The 18,994-nt window shown below is 40.9% G+C and overlaps 2 protein-coding genes across 6 annotated transcripts in view; both read right to left on the bottom strand.

Moving 5' to 3' along the window:
• LOC130174864 (probable G-protein coupled receptor 153) overlaps positions 1-4,658 on the bottom strand; it is a 44,375-nt gene extending 39,717 nt beyond the window's left edge. The window contains exon 1 of one of the 2 annotated variants that reach the window (XM_056385098.1): positions 4,061-4,658. The gene's annotated coding sequence lies outside the window, so the exon portion shown is untranslated. The remainder of the gene's footprint in view (positions 1-4,060) is intronic. The other variant, XM_056385099.1, reaches the window with a different exon arrangement.
• Positions 4,659-9,394: 4,736 nt separating this feature from the next.
• acot7 (acyl-CoA thioesterase 7) overlaps positions 9,395-18,994 on the bottom strand; it is a 52,848-nt gene continuing 43,248 nt past the window's right edge. For all 4 annotated transcript variants that reach the window (XM_056385749.1, XM_056385747.1, XM_056385746.1 and 1 more), the window contains one exon: positions 9,395-9,938. In XM_056385749.1, the coding sequence (XP_056241724.1) occupies positions 9,840-9,938 (99 nt within the window). In that variant the 3' untranslated portion in view covers positions 9,395-9,839. The remainder of the gene's footprint in view (positions 9,939-18,994) is intronic.

Raw genomic sequence — 18,994 nt, 5'->3', positions numbered from 1 at the left:
CCACATCCTTCTGTCTGTTTTCTGTCACTACCATAAACTTCTCCTCACTGTGAGTTCAGAATAATTCAGTATTGCTCTCATTTGTTTTGGTATGTAACAAGTGATAGCCAAGCCTCTGAATCAGAATCTGATTGGCTGTGACAGCACCCACTAGAGCCCAATACGGCGACGTGACTCTAGACATCACTAGCAAAGATGGCAGATGAGAATGGATCGTAAAACACACAGAGAGAAGGCGGCAGTGAGCCAGGCAAACCGTAAGACTTCTCTAAAAATATTTTCTATCTAATAATGTCAGTGTATTGATCGAAATGAGTGACTCACACAGACGACATGGGCTTGTTAGAAAGCGCTGATTCTCTAATTTAATGAGAAAAAAGCGGCATGTCTCAAATGGTCGCAGAGTTATGACGCTCTAAAGACAACGTGACATTTTCAAGCGTATACACTCCCATGGGCTTCATAGAATGACCCGTCCAATTTTTCAAACCTTGGTGAATGGATAATAATACTCATTGGTTACATGTTGGAGTTTTATATCCATGTCACCATTGTGCTTCAGTTTATTTCGGCTGCCGGAAGTCCAGTTTGCAGTAACTGATGTATCTTCAACTAGGGCTGGGCAATTAAATTGAATCTGAATTTTATTTTTGATTTACAAAATTTCATCCCTCCTATGTGTATCCCACGCTCGAATATCTTTAACTTATATCGTGTATAACGGGAATAACTACATAGACACAACGCTTTTTGTCAATGAGAAATCATGTTGAATAATCATGATCTCAATATTGATCAAAATTGTCATGATTATGATTTTTGCCATCATCAAGCAGCCCTATTTTCAACTATGAATGAAACATTTTCTTGGAGACACAGTTTGGTGTTATTTGAGTAGGATGACTGAATTTGGTGCCAAATGACAACTTACATTTCAATACAGGCTAGTATGTAATGATCTTCCCTTAGTGAGTAACTCTCCTTAGCTGCTGTCATTGTAAAGTATCCACTTACAGCATGTAACACCAGACAGCAAATATGCACAAGCGCTCGTACACCAGGACTGAAACAACAACAACAACAACACGTTGTGTGCAAATGCCCCTTCCATTTAATCACAGCATTCACTAATGCACAGCAGGGAGGCATGGTGAGCTGGTAGCCTGCTCTCCGACCAGAGGGCCTAGATTCCAGGCCCTGTGTCAGCCCTGTTCCACTTAAGTCACTGAACTGAACAATTGAAAGTCCGGTCATCAGAAAATAGAAAGCTCTAGAGGTGATCTATGACCTTGACCTCTGATCTTCCTGTCAAGAGAGGTAAACTAATACAGTTTCTCTATTGATTCAATATCCTCCTGCTGTAGGTTCCACATCAAACCTCCTTGATCAATGTGCCAATAGGTGAAACTCTATACTTTCTGTGAATGAAATGAATAGTTTCCCTAGCACCAAGTCATTTTTACAAAGAAAAAATGTTTATCCTGTAAAGTAAGATATTAAGAAAAGTATAGTTTTAGTATAAAAAAAAACTTTAAACATCAGCGCAATGGGAAGGTGAGGAAAGCATCCATCAGCTATTAATCAATCCAATATGATTAGGAGATGTCACAATGCTGCATACCCTAGTCCATGTCAGACTGATGCAGCATGATCTCGGATCTCAAATAGCATAAGCTTAAGTATCACTCATTAAATACTCATCAATTAATATCAGTGGTATTATGCTCAGAGGTACTCTGAGGAAATCTCAAACAGCTCTAATTGGCTTTTGCAGTGCAGTTAAATGTTGTCTGCTGTGCTCTTCTCTCCACAGTAAACATAAAAAGGAAAACCATTAAGACGTCCTCAATGGGTATCTGGTTCCACAGTTTAAACATTTTAAACCTATACTTGAAGCTGATTAGAGCAACTTCCAAAATTGTTGTAGTTTGCTGATCTGTTCAAAAAAAAAAGTCGGTTCACACTACTTCATTTGACATAGAAAGCGTCCATTATTCTGTTGGGCCTGTGAGGACACATTAAACTACAATAACCTTAACGTTATTTTCTTAAATTCTGAGTGCCATTAGAGAACAGCAAGCTTCCAGCAATGATATGTCATATCTACTGTGATTTCCACAACGTTCTCCCTGCACTTGATTGTCCTGTAACACAAAGCTGCAGTAAATACGTAGGATTACCAGCTGTAGAGGTGCAATCTGTGTCAATAGGATGCCTACCCACAAATTTACTAATATGGTTAGAGATATTAAAGGGTCACAAGCCGGGATCCATAATGCTGTTTGATGTTCTTGAGCCACATTTTAAGCACTTCTCCTGGCTGAGCAGCCGGCTTGTCACAGAGTAAGTAGTTGAATTTTCCATCACAATTGTAACCCTAGAGGCTCTCTTCCTGTTTATGTTAAGCTACCTCCAGTTATGACTGTAGCTGGATCACTGGGCACCATATGGCAGAGGGCTTAGAGTTTGTCTCTGAAACAGACATGCATTTTAAGGAGGTGGAATAATGCCATACATTAAAAATGAAACACAAAATTAATTATTAAATTGAAACCAGTGCAAGGGACTAATCATTTTTAAATGTCCTCCTCATTGGCCTTAATGCCATATTATCATATAATACTGTGAGGAGGAAAGCAGACCGTTTTCAGTGTGTTGTGGGAGAAGCAAAACAGTGTGAACACGGGCCAATGCGGTCACAAAATGACAGAGCCAAACGTGTGACAAACAAAATGTCACATATGCCCTGTGAAACACTGAGATCTGTAGCGAGGCTTTGTGTTGTAGCAGCAACTGTCACATGTAGGCTACAGCCTCTTTCTGAGCAGTGAATGTCATGGATTGTCTTCCATGGCCACCCTCTGACTGCATACAATCTACCCTCTCCTCTATTCCTTCTATTTATACTATTTTTCAATTGGGAAGACCTATTAAAATAAAATTGAAAACAATGTAAAGATCAGACTGTCTCCTCATTCTCTGTCCATTAGGTTCCTGTGAAAAGAGGCCGTTGACAGTCGAGCTTGTATTAAACACAACAGAGAGATATTTAAAGCATTGCTTCACCTTTTCTAAATGCCATCGTATAACTGGTATTACTGTCATATTTCCTTTTGATTCAAGTCACAAGTTCATGTCAGGACAGTTTCTGGACAATGAGGGAAATGTAGTTTCTAGGGCAGGCAAGAAGTTTCTCAATCTGAAAACCATTAAGATCATATGCATGCTGGAAAATTATTTGGAAGCATAAATTCATTTGGCCTAATGTGGGAGTTGTAAATGTATACCCAGTATCTTAAGTGCATCATTACTGTGTATACTACTATAATGGATGGTGTCAATATGTAGTCTAAAACCCAAACATACAAGGTGGATTGTTTGATGCTGAATTTTAAAGTATTTTTACCCTTTTTATCTCGATATTTAGGTTGAAAATCAGCAACTCACGTGCATTCTCATCTATCTATTATATCTTGATAAAACAGCTTGATACATTTTGTGATTGCAGGATACTCCGTATTCTATTCTAAAGTCAAAAACAGCCTCTAAATACAGCACTAAGTAGTTACTTTTACTGGTGGGCTTTTCTATCTATCACCAACAGTGTTAACGCAGTGTCTGATCTTGATCATATCCAGTAATCCCACACCTTCCAGCTCTGTGTAATGACCAGTCTTAATCCAGCACGCGGATTTAAAGTAAAAGATTCTCCTCACTCAGTTAAATTAGAATGTAACACAGTCCAGAGTATGTCATATTTGTAATTTAGCCTTTCGGTTCTTCATCTGCATTTGTCTCGCATGCGATCTGGTTAATCAAGCAATCCTCAAAATAGGTCAGGTTTACACGGTGGGACCACAGGAATGTTACATGTTAATGCAAATATTTATATTTACACACTTCTTCCTGTCATCGGTGGAGCTGCTCGCGCTGCTGCTCGTGCTGCAGAACACCACCTGTTCGGCTGAAGCCTCGTTGTTTTTTTCTTACACCTGTTCAAATGAGCTAATCACCAGTGAGTTTGACACGATTACAATCAGCTGTGAGAGACTTCTCTTACCTTTCCACAAGACGTGTAGGCTCCTAACGGCTCATTGTTCCGGGGGAATGAAAAACACTCTGGTTGAGTCACATCAGTTCAGCTCCGTTAAAGTGTCTTTTTCCCGGCATTTACATCCCCAAACTGAACGTGCGGCAGGAAGAGTCGACAGCATCAAGTTAAAGCAATGACCTGCGAAATGAAGGATGAGCCCTGAAACGGCACATCACCACAGCTGTACTCCTCTCGTATCTTGTTGCCCTCTCTTTGTCTCATTAACGGCGGGGAGGAGAAAAAAAAAACAACAAAAAGAAGAAATTATCGACGAGTTGGTTAAAATTTCACCTTCTTGACCGCGCGGTGGGCGGTCGCGCGACAGCAGGAGCGCTAAAAGCCCGAGTGATTTTACGGAAAAGACGAATTTCTTCTCCTGTTTTCCGACACTGGCGAGGCGAGCGACGGATGAGGCATGACTGCTGCGCGCTCCCGGCAAGCTCAGGCTCGTTCGCGGGTCAGGCTCTCCGTGGCCGTGGGAGTGAACCGCAATAAGAAATAATTCATGGAAAAGAGGTCAGGCATTTTGACAGAGCGAGAACTGCTCCTTCATGTTGCACATTCGCTTTGAATAAAAACAGGTCCCCTTCTCTCTAAATGAACACGAAGGTGTAGGCTACTTTTCATTTAAAGGTCTAATTTGAATGAGTTTATTAAAAAGGGATTTCATTAGGCTTTGACTAAGAGATAACCAGATAAAATAAGAGGTGACTAATGCGGGTCGCTAGAAGTCTCTAAACTGAAACAATTTTTTTTACCATAGCATCTATTTTCACTATCCAAACACTTTCAAGATGACAACTGCATCGGCCCACATATGTATCAATGGCATTAATGCACATTATTTTCTCGTGTTTTTGATGCTCCTTTAAATTGTCCTTTTTCATTGACATTAGGCGACTTGTTATGTAAGACTGGATGACTTCTGTAAGAACAGCGTTCCTCCCTCAGGGCTTAGATTGTACCCAGTGAGAAAACTAATAGGCCTGACATGAGAGGAGAGACACAGAGGGGTCCCTGGCGCCTTGGTTTTCGCCACTATTATAAGGATTATTTTTATTTCCATTTATTTGGTGGATGGTCTGATGAGTAGTGCACGCTCTCCTTGCTCCCCATTCATTAAAATGGATACACACAACCACACCTGGGAGCTGCCAGTGCAGTAGCCTACACAGCCAGGCTATTCAGCACTGAAGTGCTTTAAAAAAAAAAAAAAAAAAAAAAGGAAGCTCCTCCAGATACTGAGGGAGGGGAGGAAATTTCCCCTGAGCTTCCCAGCTGATCCCATCAATACTTACAGCACCTAAAGATACACTGCAGCCTCAAGGTCTACACCCTTCTTGTTATTCAAATGAATAATGGCACTGCAGCTGAAACAATGCATTTTATTTAAATAAATGCTGTACATTTGCCTTATTTGCCCAGTTTAATTGCATATATTTAAGGGCAAGATTTTTTAAAAGTTGGCACAAAAGCACAGTGGGAATTGTACTGCAGGGAAAGACTTCCCAAAAGATTCTTGTTTCCTCAGAGGGAAACATGAGTGCCAGAGGAAGAGGACTTTGCTTCCTATGGTAAAATGAAACTTGAACCTGTTGAGAGTTCTTGCTACACGTTAGGGAATCCAAAGCGCAAAATTATCTATAAATCAGATTTAAAATTATATTGTTTTGAACGATCTTACCTTCAGGTATGACATTTTTCTTACCAACTTAGTTGCTGAGACAGAGGAAACTATTCCAACAGAAACCAGACAAACCTTCAGACAGTTCACAGTTGAGTCCTGTTTTCTAAACCATATATACCACGGAAACACTGCATAAGAAAGATGTGTTTTTAGATTTAGATGGCCTACCTCCATATGTGAAAACAAAGGAGAATAAAGTTTTCTGTATTACCCAAACCCCATTAGATCTTCCATAACACTTAAACCTGTTACACTTTATATAGGTAATGCTTGCAGGTGTGTGTGCAATGAGCAGGTATACTGTTTTGGTGCATTAACTTTTGTGTGGTTTAGATAACAGGGATGAAGTAGGGGTTTGTCGAAAACCTGTCTGGTTGTCATGTTGCTTACCTTGTTTTACTCCACTGTAAAGTGCAAAAAAAAATTCAGAAATACAACAGGGGCTGAGGAAAATCCTCTTTTGATGCAACAAAACCTGAGAAGATGGAAAGAAGATGAAGAAGCAAGTTGTGCTTGCAGCCATTAGAAATGTGTGCGAGAGAGAAAGAGCAAAAGAGGGGGAGGCTGTGAAGGGAAAAGAGTAAAAAGTTTCTCTTCATGATTTCACATTTTCTAACAACTTTAAAGCAAATGATGCACTTTGATTCACAAATGTGTCCAGAGCACCATTTCAGTGAACAGCAGTGTTACATTTTAATGTGTCTGACTCTGCAGGAGCTGGTCCTAATCTACCTTTATCTCAGACACTGTATGATGTTCATTATTAAGTAATGTGAGTCAGGACTTCTTCAGCAAATTGGTCACAGGGTGAAAGAATTAGCAATCCATTTACAGAATTGCAATAGGCATCAATTAACTGGCATCCAAGGAGCAAATCAAACATATTTCTGGTAATAGCTTGAATCATTTTAGATAAAGCTTGTGTAACAAACTGTTTAGATTCAGAAATGTATTGGTGAATATGATGGTGTAGTCTCGTATGGATGTATTTTTTTTTTTTAGCACTATTAAGTCCATCATTAGAAGTGGACAGGAAGCTTGAGTTTGTTAAAAGAAGCAGAATGTCCGTCTCTAGCTTCTCCTGTGTGATGGTAGGTGACCTGGAAGTAAAAACTAACAGAAGGCATTCCCGCCCACTGGCTCTGCTGGCACCGGGCTGCCCTCCACTCTCACCGTCAGCTCCATGATCACACATCACATCACACACACACACGCGCACACACACACACACACACACACACACACACACACACACACAGCAGCTCGTGACTCCTTAACACTGTTTTGAATGTCCTGCTGATGTCCTCTTAGGATTGCCACCCCTCTGTGTGGAGGAGTGTGTGTGCCTGACAGTCAGAGGTAGCCTAATTTAGTAGTACTCCCAGTAAGGTCTCCTGTGGTTGTAAAAAAAAAAAAAAAAAAAAGGGAGGTTCCAGGCCAGACAAAGTACGGCCCGTCACCTACTCCTCAGCAAGGAAAGCCCTGCTGGCTCCAAGCCCAGAGAACAGAGGAGGGATGAATGTAGGACTCATATCTCTGCTCTGTGAAGGTGTTCCAGGAAGAACAAAGAAAAACACTTTTACAAACAAAAAGGAAACACTGAGTTGGATAACCGTTCTCCATATGACGCTGATATTTTGGAAATCTGAAACTTCTGCCAACAAACCTAACAGCGGTGTTGCCTCACGCAAATATTGACGGACTTATCATGACGTGTGACCTTGAAGTATAATGTGCACACGGTTCAGGTTTCTGTGTCTCATTTCATGTATGGAAGTAGAGCCCCTGCTGTCAGAAAATGACTGACGATGGAGTCGCTGCTGAGCTGTGCGCACGCTGCAAAGCGGGTCACTTGGTAATGAAAGCAGAGAGTTTTCTCAACACCGCCTCACTTTATCATTTATCCTTCCTTCAGAGTCCTTAATGGTTTTTCTCCTGTACCAGGGGATCATCCATCTTCTAAGTAGCCTCGTCAGTCTCTTTACTCTGAGACAGAGCAGTGAGTGGGCTGCTATCCCATAATTTAGCTGTGAAGATATGAGTGGACATATGAGATCAGCTTTTGCCTTCATTTCATTATTGTCTGGTGGGAAAAAAAAGCAGTTTGACATGCAGCTTCCTCTGGTGCCATTGGCTGCTGTTTCTAGGTGTACTGAATACACTGTATACTGCATGTGTGGCATGGGTAAAGATTATACACATGTGACTTCAATGATGCAGTTTAAAACAGGTTTCATCATCTTCGCTGCTACCTGGAAGAACAACATCTATTTCTGATAATGTCATCTCTTCTATTTCAACTCTGTTCCTCCACATGAGTAACCATGGTTACCATATTGTGTCACTACATATAAAAGCCAGCAGCTGCTACCAGCTGAAATGGCGGAAGACAGTAATGAACACTGTTGTGAATGACAAGAAATGACACTAATTTTTGAATGTTTTAATATCAGGAACACTCTAGCATCTGTGCTGATCAGGCAAATGCTTTTCATTAAAGGTCATATTTCCCAGAAGTCTTATCCTGCCATCTAAGATGGATCCTGTCTCCCTGTCTTCTCCTTCTCCCACCAGATGCCTCAACTTCACTGGGGTTAAAAATAGATATATCCCCCCAGTGCATCTTGAGCCTAACTTTATTTTCACAAGGGAAATGAAAAGCGCACATACTGTGCTGGAGGGACTGACGGGCAAAAAACAATAACCTTCAAGATCCAATGACAAATCAGTTTTTATCTGTGTAAGAAAAACAGCATGAGGAGGAACACATGTCCAAACAAAAAGGCATTTTACTGAGGTTTAGACCTGTGTGGCGCTCTGTTCTTCATAGAGCTCTCTCACTGGGCTTTAATCTTGTCATTTCTCTTTGGTTTTGATCTCACATTCGTTCCTTGCCATCTGTTGCACAGGGTGGAAGAGTAACTACCCCTCCTGATAAATCAGATTCAAGTCTAAGAGTGTTCCCAGTGCGCAAATGAACAACCAGTCCTGCTAAATATTTAAACAGGAGTTTTTATGGCAAGTTATTAATCACAGCCATTTCAGTCCCTGTCAATATCGATATTGATTTCAGACTGACTGCTGCTGACCTCAATTCATTTTTCTGATCTTTCTGAAGAAAAAGATGTATGTCCAGACACATTCTTTTTTTTCTTTTTTTTTTTTTTGCAGTTCTGGTTCCTATCAGGCTGTGAGGAGTCCTGACATCTCATCTGCTGACACAGAGAGGGAGGCAGGGAGGAGAATAGAGCAGACTGAGGGACAAACGGAGGGAACGAGAGACGCGAGAAAGTGACATTACAAGAGAATGGAGATGGATGAGGATACGACGCTAACCAGGAGAAGGAAAGGAAGGCACGGTAAGGCAGAGCAAATGGTGGAGTTAGAGTGTGACAGACAGGCAGAGGAAGAGCGGAGAGGAGGGAGGGGGAGGGGGAGGGGGGGGGGCGTGGGAGTGATGCAAGTTGAGTCAAAGCCCCTAAGCTCCCCTGATTTCTCTGTGAAAGACACAGTGCTGAAAAGATGGATAGTGTGTGTGCCCTCTCTGCCAAGGCATGCCCAAGACAATGACATCATCATCAAACTATCAAGGACACGAGGCGAGAGCCCCAGACTCACGCTTAGATCTTTTATTCATTATTATTCACTCTCTTATTCATCATTTTCCATCTGCTACGACTATCACTTTGCACTGACACAGTCATCAAGTCTTCATACTTAAAAATCTTAGAACAAAATAGTACTCTTACTTCTACATACAGTCAGACTCTCACTTTGCACTGACAGTGATCATTAATAGTCTTCATACATCAAAAAAAAATCTCCCCAAATTAAAATTATGTACTCTTACTATGACATACATATACAACCATAGGTGGACACTTTGGTGTGTAGCACAGGAAAAAATAATCACAGGTTTAGGTTTAAGGTTTAACAGGAGGCTACAATTACAGAAGAGGAGAGAGGGTTTTCACTTCCTTTATACTGTGTGTGTGTGTGTGTGTTGTGTGGGGCTGATATACTGTTGTTGGAGGCATTAAATGCTGGTGAGCAGCGGCATCACTGCTGGCGCTCCTTCTCTGCGAGTCTCTTTGCTTTATTCTGGAGGTAACGCGCTTTGCCCTCCTCACAACGTCTCTGCTCCTCCTCTCCTTCAATCTGAGGAACAAGCAAAAAGACAAAACATTGGTTTTCAGACACATTCATCACTGACACATCTTGCACACTGGAATGTTTCCCCCGGCTGTTATTATATTAACCGTGGGCATGAAGCTCGCATCTAATTTGCCAGTCTGTGCTGTTGTAATTGCCATTCATTTTCTTGGTACAGAATGAATGACTGAGGCTGGGAGAGGCTTGTCTTTATATGTATGCAAAGTAAGCAGTGGAATGCATTAAAATATAGTAGAACAACATGAGGTCATTTGCAGGACACTTGAAGGACACATCTGAAATTCCTTTAGCTGCATTTCAGCAACATATTAGACAATCATAATAGAAGATTCTTTACCAGGAAAACTACTCACCAGATTGCATGGAACTCCTATACTTTTTGGTGGCTTTTTCTCTTGACCAACATTTTGGTCTATAACAAGGTAACTCAAACTAATCTGCAGATTTCCACAAAAGCAGCTGTGGATATTTGCAACCCCCAGCTGAATGAATCCTGATGTTTTCAGCTGTACTACTGTAGTGCATTGTACTTCCTTATAATTCCATAACAGGGTGTTATAGGCACATTTCCGGGCAGGCTTAGCATGTAATACACAATATATATTTGTATTATACCTCCTGATATTGATAGCACCTTCATAAGCAGGAAATCTGGGAAGGCCCCCCATGGATTTACAGCTGCTCTGAATCACTTTTACACTTGTGTTTTCATTCTGAGCAGCACGCCCAAGCCTGTGAACAACACATCTTCTCTTTCTCCCTTTCTCCTTCACTCTCAGGGAGTAGGAGACTGAGCATGTACACATATGTTTGTGTTAGTGTTTGTATGTAAAATATACTGTAAAAGTGAATACCGGCGTTAAGGACATGTTCAGATGGAGGCACTTTCCTGTGACACACCAGGTGGGTGGCAGATTCAAGAGCACCTGCCACTCTGGGTGCAAAGCTGACAGATGGCGCCTTAATGTTATGGACAGAGCAGGGTGGTAGCAGATCTGACAAAAAAAATCATACCAGGGACAAGCAGAGGGGTCACAACTCAAATGTAATGAGAATATTAAAATAGTGACGCTGAGCTACAAACACGACACCGATGGGAATATCTTCTCTGTAGAGCAGGTTCATGAGTTTACAGCTGTAGTATTGGTGTGTTGTACGCTGGTTATATAACAGTCAACATACTGCTCAGTCAATTTTGCATTTTGCCATTCATCTGAGAGTAATGGATCATTCCAGTTCATTGACTTTCAAAGCAAAAAAATAAAAAAAATAAAAAAATAAAAAGAGAGAGAGAGAGAGAGAGAGAGAGAGCAAGTTTCACCACAGTGCAGTATTTCCAAACATTTACGTAAGCACAAATGCTGCTCAGAAAATCTGTTTTTCAAGGAGTGAATTTCTTCATTCCAAATCAATCAACAGTCACACAACAAATTCATATATGAAGCTGAAAAATAAACAGTGTAATAATAATAAAGGACTTTCACACCCCATGAGAAATACTAGTTTTTTCCCTTTGTGTTGTTGGGGGGGGGCAGCAGTTTTTACATTCAAAGTATTATCTGTTCATATATGACAAATACATTAAAATATTTAAATGATGTCTTGCTGCTGCTTTCAATTGTTAAAAGTCACAGTGAAACAGTAATCCATGCTTTTCCTACTTCTTAACTGCAAAGACAGCAAGCCTTTTCTTTTGAAAGTGGTTACCAATGGTTACCTGTGGCCATGTTGGAAGGCAGGCAACTACACAAACAAGGACTCTACAATTATAATATTTTCCGAGCTGGCTGCCTCCCTGGATATTCCACCACCTTGATCCATTCAAAGTGTGTATTAATTAGATAGAAATATTAGACTATTAGTTAACATTTCAAACTGGACAGCAAGCAGCAGAATACACAGGGAGTGGGTCATTACAGCATTATTAAAATAAGCCCAGAGAATTCTTCTGTCACACAGGTGCTGCATGTAGCAAAGACAGCCATCATTTAATGCAAAACACGGACTTATAATGGTTTTATTACACGTCCATAAAGGGACCACGGCCATGTAACCACAGCAAAATGAAACAGAAATGGTGCTGGAAAGTAATAATGCTGGAATGATTATTGTTCTGTTGTGTTTCTCTGCAGTCACCAAAGACAAACAGCTATTTCAAACAAGGTGCCTCTGGGTAAGATAAGAAGCCAACAAAATGTTCCAAAGATAGCTGTTGTAAAGAGTGAACATTTTAACATGTTTCCTCTGTGTGAGTGTGTGTGTGTGTGTGTGTGTGTGTGTGTGTGTGTATGCGAACTTTATGGGGCAGCACTGATGCAAAGCCCAAGTGTCTGGGTATAATGTGTTGACAGATGATAAATTCAGGTGTCCACACACAGACGTGAATTTACCCAAATCATCATATGAGCAAATGCACATGCTGTCTACTGTCATACTGGTAGGAACGTGCAGCCATTAGGAAGATGCTTTATTTGTCTTCAGGCTGTTTGTACCTTGGATTCTCAGTTTCTCTCCTTTTAGCCAATTATATCATGCTACAATTGAAACTTTATTGATGTGCAATCTCTCCTACAGTCCTGGGTATTGGTGGGGTTTCTTGTGATTGGCTCAAAAATAATGAACCTGTTTCCAAGAGGATATTTCCACCTGCTGGTTTTCTGTCCTATCTCACTTGACCAAACAAACCAAACAAAAGACCCAAATGTTCCAATTACTTTTTAATTTTATTTCATTTATTTATTTCTTACACTTGTTAATATTGCTTAGGTTTATAATGGCTTCTTGACTCTTTTTCAGGAGCAGGAGATGATATTCTTTGAGGTAAGTGAACCATAACATCACAGCTATAATATCTACAAACACTTAATATTGATGTTCCTATTACTTTGTAAGTGTATGTCTATGTGTACACATTATTTGTCCTGCTTATATTGTGAATGCATTACTGCTAGACTGCACATCAGCATATGTTTATGCATATGTTTATGCTGATTTAGATTTCATTTGCATAACTCAGTCAGACAATATAATGCAAAGCTCAAAATGTCCTTTTGGTGTCCCCATGTAATTGGTATTCCCACAGAAGCTCCAGTCTAATAACTATGATTATGCAGGATCATCAACTACTACTGGTGACTCTCTGATACAGAACCTATCAACCTTGCAGAGAAAGTTGTTGTTTTATGTGTCTTTAGTCTTTAACTGTGTATCACATTTCAGGCAAGAAAATTCTGCACTCGCCTCAACTTGTAAAAATTACATTAATTCAAGACAGCAGATACCATGTTTTGGCTCATAGATCAAAACATAGTATGTTGTACCAGGCATACTGTCTCAGACTGAGAGTGGGGGGAGCAATAGCCTCTCCTGTCAAATTACACTTATTTGGAAATGATCTCATTACTGTAACTCAAATATTTAATCTGGCATACATTATTTTATTACTATTAGATGGAGTAAAGATATAACATTTCAAAATTGGTAGCCTAATGATTACGGTGCATGCCACATAATCACAGTGACAATCGTTCAACTCGTGGGCAGCAGGACCCCCCCCCCCCCCCCCCACCCACATCCTCTGTCTCTGCACCCTTTTGTGGACGCAGTCTACGAAGGTGTGGCCTCAGAAGACTGCGTAGGCTGCAGAGGTCGAACCAAAACGAGACGGGTCTGGTCTATTGCTATTTATCCTGGGCCTCTGTTTGTAGTTGCGCAGTCCGCCTTATTCTCTTTTTAAAAAGCGATACATCACTGGCGTGCAATGAATCTTGGGTTAGGTCAGGCAGCGAAGGATCCTTCATTGCCCAGGAAACTAAGGACACATCTGTTGGCTGCAATTGAAGGAGCCTTCGAAATGGGACAGCCTGGTCACACCGCTGTGACGCAATTGGTCTTCAAATGCAGCCTGAGGATGCTGCCCCCAAAACCAGACACAGCTGGTATTTCTACTACTGTCAATTAAAGGCAAAGACGACTATAACAACAATAATAATAATAAAAATAATAATAATAATCTGAATGTCTGAAATTTTCACAGCAATCCATCTTTACTTATTAAGCTATTTTAGTCTGGACTGCAATGGCTAAAAAAACGAATTGTTAGAATATAAAAATAATAATTAAATGAATAAATAAATCAAAGATCATCTGTAATAAATTGCACTGGAGCATATGAAATATCAATCTGAATGTCTTCCACTAGGAAACATGACACAGGCAGACCTCAGAGCCTTGGCTAATCAGGTCAAAGAGCCAAGAAAAACAGCTGTTTCACCTGGCGTGTTGGTCGTCCGTTAAGTGGACAGTTGAATGGTGTGCAACAGACCAAATGGTGTAAACTTGGAACAGGGACAAGGATTGTAAAAGGGACTCGCTCAGACATTGCCAGCAAAATGCCAGAAGGGTTCCTTTGTGTTGGCACGAGCTGTTATTAGAGTGGGCACGGGGCATCAGCGGCACTGCCAAATGCCAGTGTCTTCAAAAGTAGCACTAAGCATTAAACAACCATCTCAAAAAACTCAAAAACTAATTTGTCCGGATACTAACCTACAGTACATGTTTGTGTGTGAGAGAGTGAAATACAGAGAGAGAGAGATACATTCATTCACATAGGATGACATTTCACACAGTTCTGAAAGGAGTTTCATTTTGACATAAAATGAATCCTGTCAGATACTCGTAAAGGAAGGCTGTCCCTGGATCCCAGTCACCGTTCAGTCGTGATTAATAGTGTCTGAATGAAATGGTAACATGATATATACAGCTACAATAGGCAGTTGTTTATTAGTGGTTTACCAGAATGTTGTTTGGTGTTTTATCATTGTTAATTGTGTATTGGTGTACTCTAGGTTTGTTTAGTTTTTTCTGACAACATATTGTATTTTCAAATGAAAAGAAAGAAAAGAAAAAGGAAGCTCAATACGCCAGAAGTGGATTGTTCAGTCTGAGTCATTCTGAGCTTTCATCTGCAGCACCAGCCAGGTAACTTAGAGCACAATGGAAACAAGATATTCACTTCACTAAATCACCAGCTCAAGCTAATTTCAAGTTGATTTTCAGAGATGAATGGACCCCCATCATTAGATCAGATTCCATCATTATCTGGAAAAACTCTTGTAACTTTTTTTTTTTTGAAGGCTTCAAATTACAAATAATACTGGAGAAATTCAGAAGTAACTTTGTGTTATAAATGACCCATGTGTTGTCTGTCAAAGGGAGAAAAGTAAAGAATGTGTACTATTGACACTCACAAATGGATTGTGCCACAAAACAGGATGTGTGTGAGTTGGATGTCATTTAGTTTTGGTTTGGAATATGGAACAGTATAGGCATCTATGTATATCCATGAACAATGTATAATGAATAACTCCTAATATTCATAATTAGCCATCCTTTACAGACTCATGCACTTCAGTGTCATGAGAACACATGTGGGCGTGTTCTCCGTGTCATGCCTCGGGTTACCACAGAGGCAGAAATATCTGCAACCCTGGCACGAGTGTACCCGTTAACCCGTTGCTGATTGTCTTGAATGGGAGGCATCTAAAAATAAATGTGCATCACTTCATGTGGACTAGAGGAGGTTGCCATGCCAACCGGGCTTGTTTTCGTGTCAAGGGAGGCCAGCTGAGCCTTCTGCCAGCGAGGAGAGGGAGCGAGATGGAGGAAAAGGAAAGATGGAGAGATGAGGAAAAGAGGGTGAATGAGGGGATGGAAATAGAGGGTGGGCTAGAAAGTGAGGGAGGCAGGAAAGATGAGCAGAGGCAGAAGGATGAAGGGAGAGATGGAATAAAAGATGGCAGGAAGGAAAGATATAATGGAACAAAGAATGGAGATGAATAAAGAGAAAAAAGCTGTAAGAAAGACCAGTCCTACTGTCAGTTAATTCCTTTTCATTCATACCGTAACACACATCCACACTTGGTTCTGCCCAGTGTAACCACAATACAACCCCATTCCCCCATCATCAGTTTGCACTGGCTTCAAAGTGCTGACCTTCTGGTAAAAAAGCCTGTTTTTCTCAACTTGAGGCAACTGCTACCCCTTTCAAATCATCCAAAATACAACCAAGACATACGTGCTGGTCAGAGGAGGTTTTCAGCACTTTTCAAGGGTACTGAGAGGCGAAGCATCCCCTTGATATCCTCCTTTCTGCTCATGCTGTCCTCTTTCCCCACTTCAGCATTACCCACAGTATGTTAACCTTAGTGACAGCTCATCTACAACCCCCCACATATACACACACACACACACACACACACACACACACACAGTCCCTAACTCCCTGCTGAGCTAAAACAGGAAAATCTAAAAATAGTAAACTCAGCGGGCTCACTCGAGAGAAAGGGAGGATGAGAGAATGGGGGAAAAGTACCTGCAGTTAAAAATAGCAGAAGCTGCCCATTCGATCAGGCTTTTTAAAGAACACAACTGGGGCCGAATCCGCCACAATGTCATGAGAATTTCATTAGTGAAGGTTCAACATCTGACACTTTGAAATGTGGCTCAAGTGCCTCCTATTTCTCTTGATCATCCTTGAGATCTTTTCTACAGTGATTGGAGACTGTGGTAAATTCAGTTGATTGGAGACATCTGTCTGTATAAGGTCGCACAGCTGACAGTGCATACGAGAGCAAAAATCAAACCACGAGGTGAAGGGACTCCATGCAGAGCTCAGACACAGGGTCGTGTTGAGGCACAGATCTGGGCAAGGCTGCAAAAAAATAAATTCTTGTATATAATTCTTAAATGGCAGAAGTTTGGAACAACCAGGACTCTTCCTAGAGCTGGCCGTCCAGTCAAAGCTGATGGTCACCGTGGCTGAGCTCCAGAGAAACTTCCAGAATGTTGAAAACCCTCCTCAACCTGGACAAGGATTAAACCCTCGGAATACACAGAAGAAATGGGTTGTTTGTTCTATAAGCGGGTCTGTCTGTTTCATCATAAGGCTTGTTTGTTTTCTAACAGGGTTTTTCAGTATAAGCAGATAAAGAGAATCTGAGGGAGAGGGATGGGAGTTTTTGGCTTAGGAGGATGAGGGAGCGGGAACGGTATGAAGGAAGATGTATTTTTTGAAAATTATACAGGATAACTTAACATGTTCATTCAAGGAAGTTTGGCATTTTTGGAAATATGTTTATGTTCACTTCTTTGCCAAGAGTAAGCCAAGAATATAAATATAACTCTGTATGCTAAATATGAAGCTACCGCCAGCAGCTGGTCATCTTAGCTTAGAATAAAGACTATGACCAGCACCTGTGAGGCTAATTAACATTATTAACATTATATCTCCTTTGTTTAATCCCTAATAAAAATCAGTGTGAAACTCTTGTCATGCTAATACAGAGGAGGAGGATTTTAATTTTGTTGATAGATAGAAACAGAAAATAAACAGAAATGATTGTAAAGGAAGCCAGATGACAGCAGTGATTACAAGATTCATGTGGAAAATACATCTGCATTGCTGTTGGTCATTCATGCCCACAACTTCTGTTATCACAACATGCACATGTGCAAATGTTATTTGATGGGACTATCTAGAATAATAAACGATGGTACAGGCCGAGTTCAAATTACAATTGCAGTACAGGGAGGCCAAACGTTTGTCGTACGTTGTTCAAATCGCTATCATCTGTCTTATGAGGCTAATTAATGTCATCGTTGTGTTTCCATCCCTCACAGTCTCATCTCCACTGTTAGGAGAAATCCAGGTGTTAATTGGATTGACGTGTTAAACCTTATTTCCTGCATGTGTCACGTCTGTTTCATACGCAGAGGGACCGACATCTATGAATAAGTTTACCGTCATTAGTAGAGTTTGGACATGCACTCCCGCGTTTTGAGTCAATCTCCTCCCATGTTCCCATGTTCCTCAGTAAGAACTCATAAAGCAAGAAAAAGCTGTGATTGAGCTTTGTCATCCTCCTCTCGCTCATATAAATAAACACACGCATTTGTGCCCAGTGATCTGTTCGAGCACGTGCACATCCACACGCAAAGCCCTCTCTCACACACCGCAGACCTACATATGAAGGAGCTCTGCTTGTCTTTCTCTGACACACAATAATCTATATTGTATCTCTGTCCAGCATTTTCTCTCTCTCTCACACATGCACACACACAAATGTCTTTATTCTCGCCCTTGTTTATCTGGCATGCTACATCTGAGCCCTGGCAGCCCGGGCCCCATTTAGATTTCCATTTAGATTTCCATTTATAGTGTTGAGGATGAATTATTAACATCACGAGAAGAGATTTTTTTTCAGCCTCTCTTTTCATAAAATTGAGGTGAACAGAAAAATTACAATGACTCTAATCATCCCCTGCAATTCCCTGCCATTGAAACAAAAGCCATGAGCAGCTTGTGTGAGATGGAAAACCAGGTAATGAATTCATGGAGGGAGGCAGACAATGGGTGTTCCAAACGCGGGGCTTTTGTGAAATGGAAATGGGGGGAAAACTCACGGGCACTTTAGAGAAGGCCAACCGGCATAGACGCAGATTCGATGCACATTTCTATCTGACACAAGCAGGGAACTCTCTTCTCAAACACTCGTCTCATGGTGTTAAAAGCTGATGCTGCACCTTTAAGTGTGTGAGAATGTTTATGGTAAGAGGGGTCACTGCAGCACTTGGCATGACAACACACTTATAACAACCATTTTCCACGCTTCACTCTCAGCCATGCTGCCAAGCTTGGATTCTGTCCCGCAAATTTCTTATTACACGCTTGTGTTACTTGAAACACTGCAGGACATGGTGTTATGCCTTTTAAGACCTTAGGGTGAGTTAGACAGTCGTTTGTATCAGACGTACTGTATTTTTCTACAGGCTTTGGTTCATTGTTTTGGTTGAGGCAAGAGAAAATATGCAGGTTAACCCAGAAAACAGCTTTGTTCTTGACTGGTCTTCACGTTTAATGCATTCCCCTGACTTACTCAGTACTCTGGTTAAAGTTTAATGATTAACCCAGGTGCAAACTCTGTGAATTTTGTACAAATGTGCAGTTGAGAGAATAATGACCTGCTGTTGGTTTGTAAGCA

Source organism: Seriola aureovittata, chromosome 9 (assembly GCF_021018895.1).
Source record: "Seriola aureovittata isolate HTS-2021-v1 ecotype China chromosome 9, ASM2101889v1, whole genome shotgun sequence".
Taxonomy (NCBI): domain Eukaryota; kingdom Metazoa; phylum Chordata; class Actinopteri; order Carangiformes; family Carangidae; genus Seriola; species Seriola aureovittata.
The sequence above is the reverse complement of the archived record's forward strand: the minus strand, read 5'-3'. Positions and strand labels throughout refer to the sequence as shown.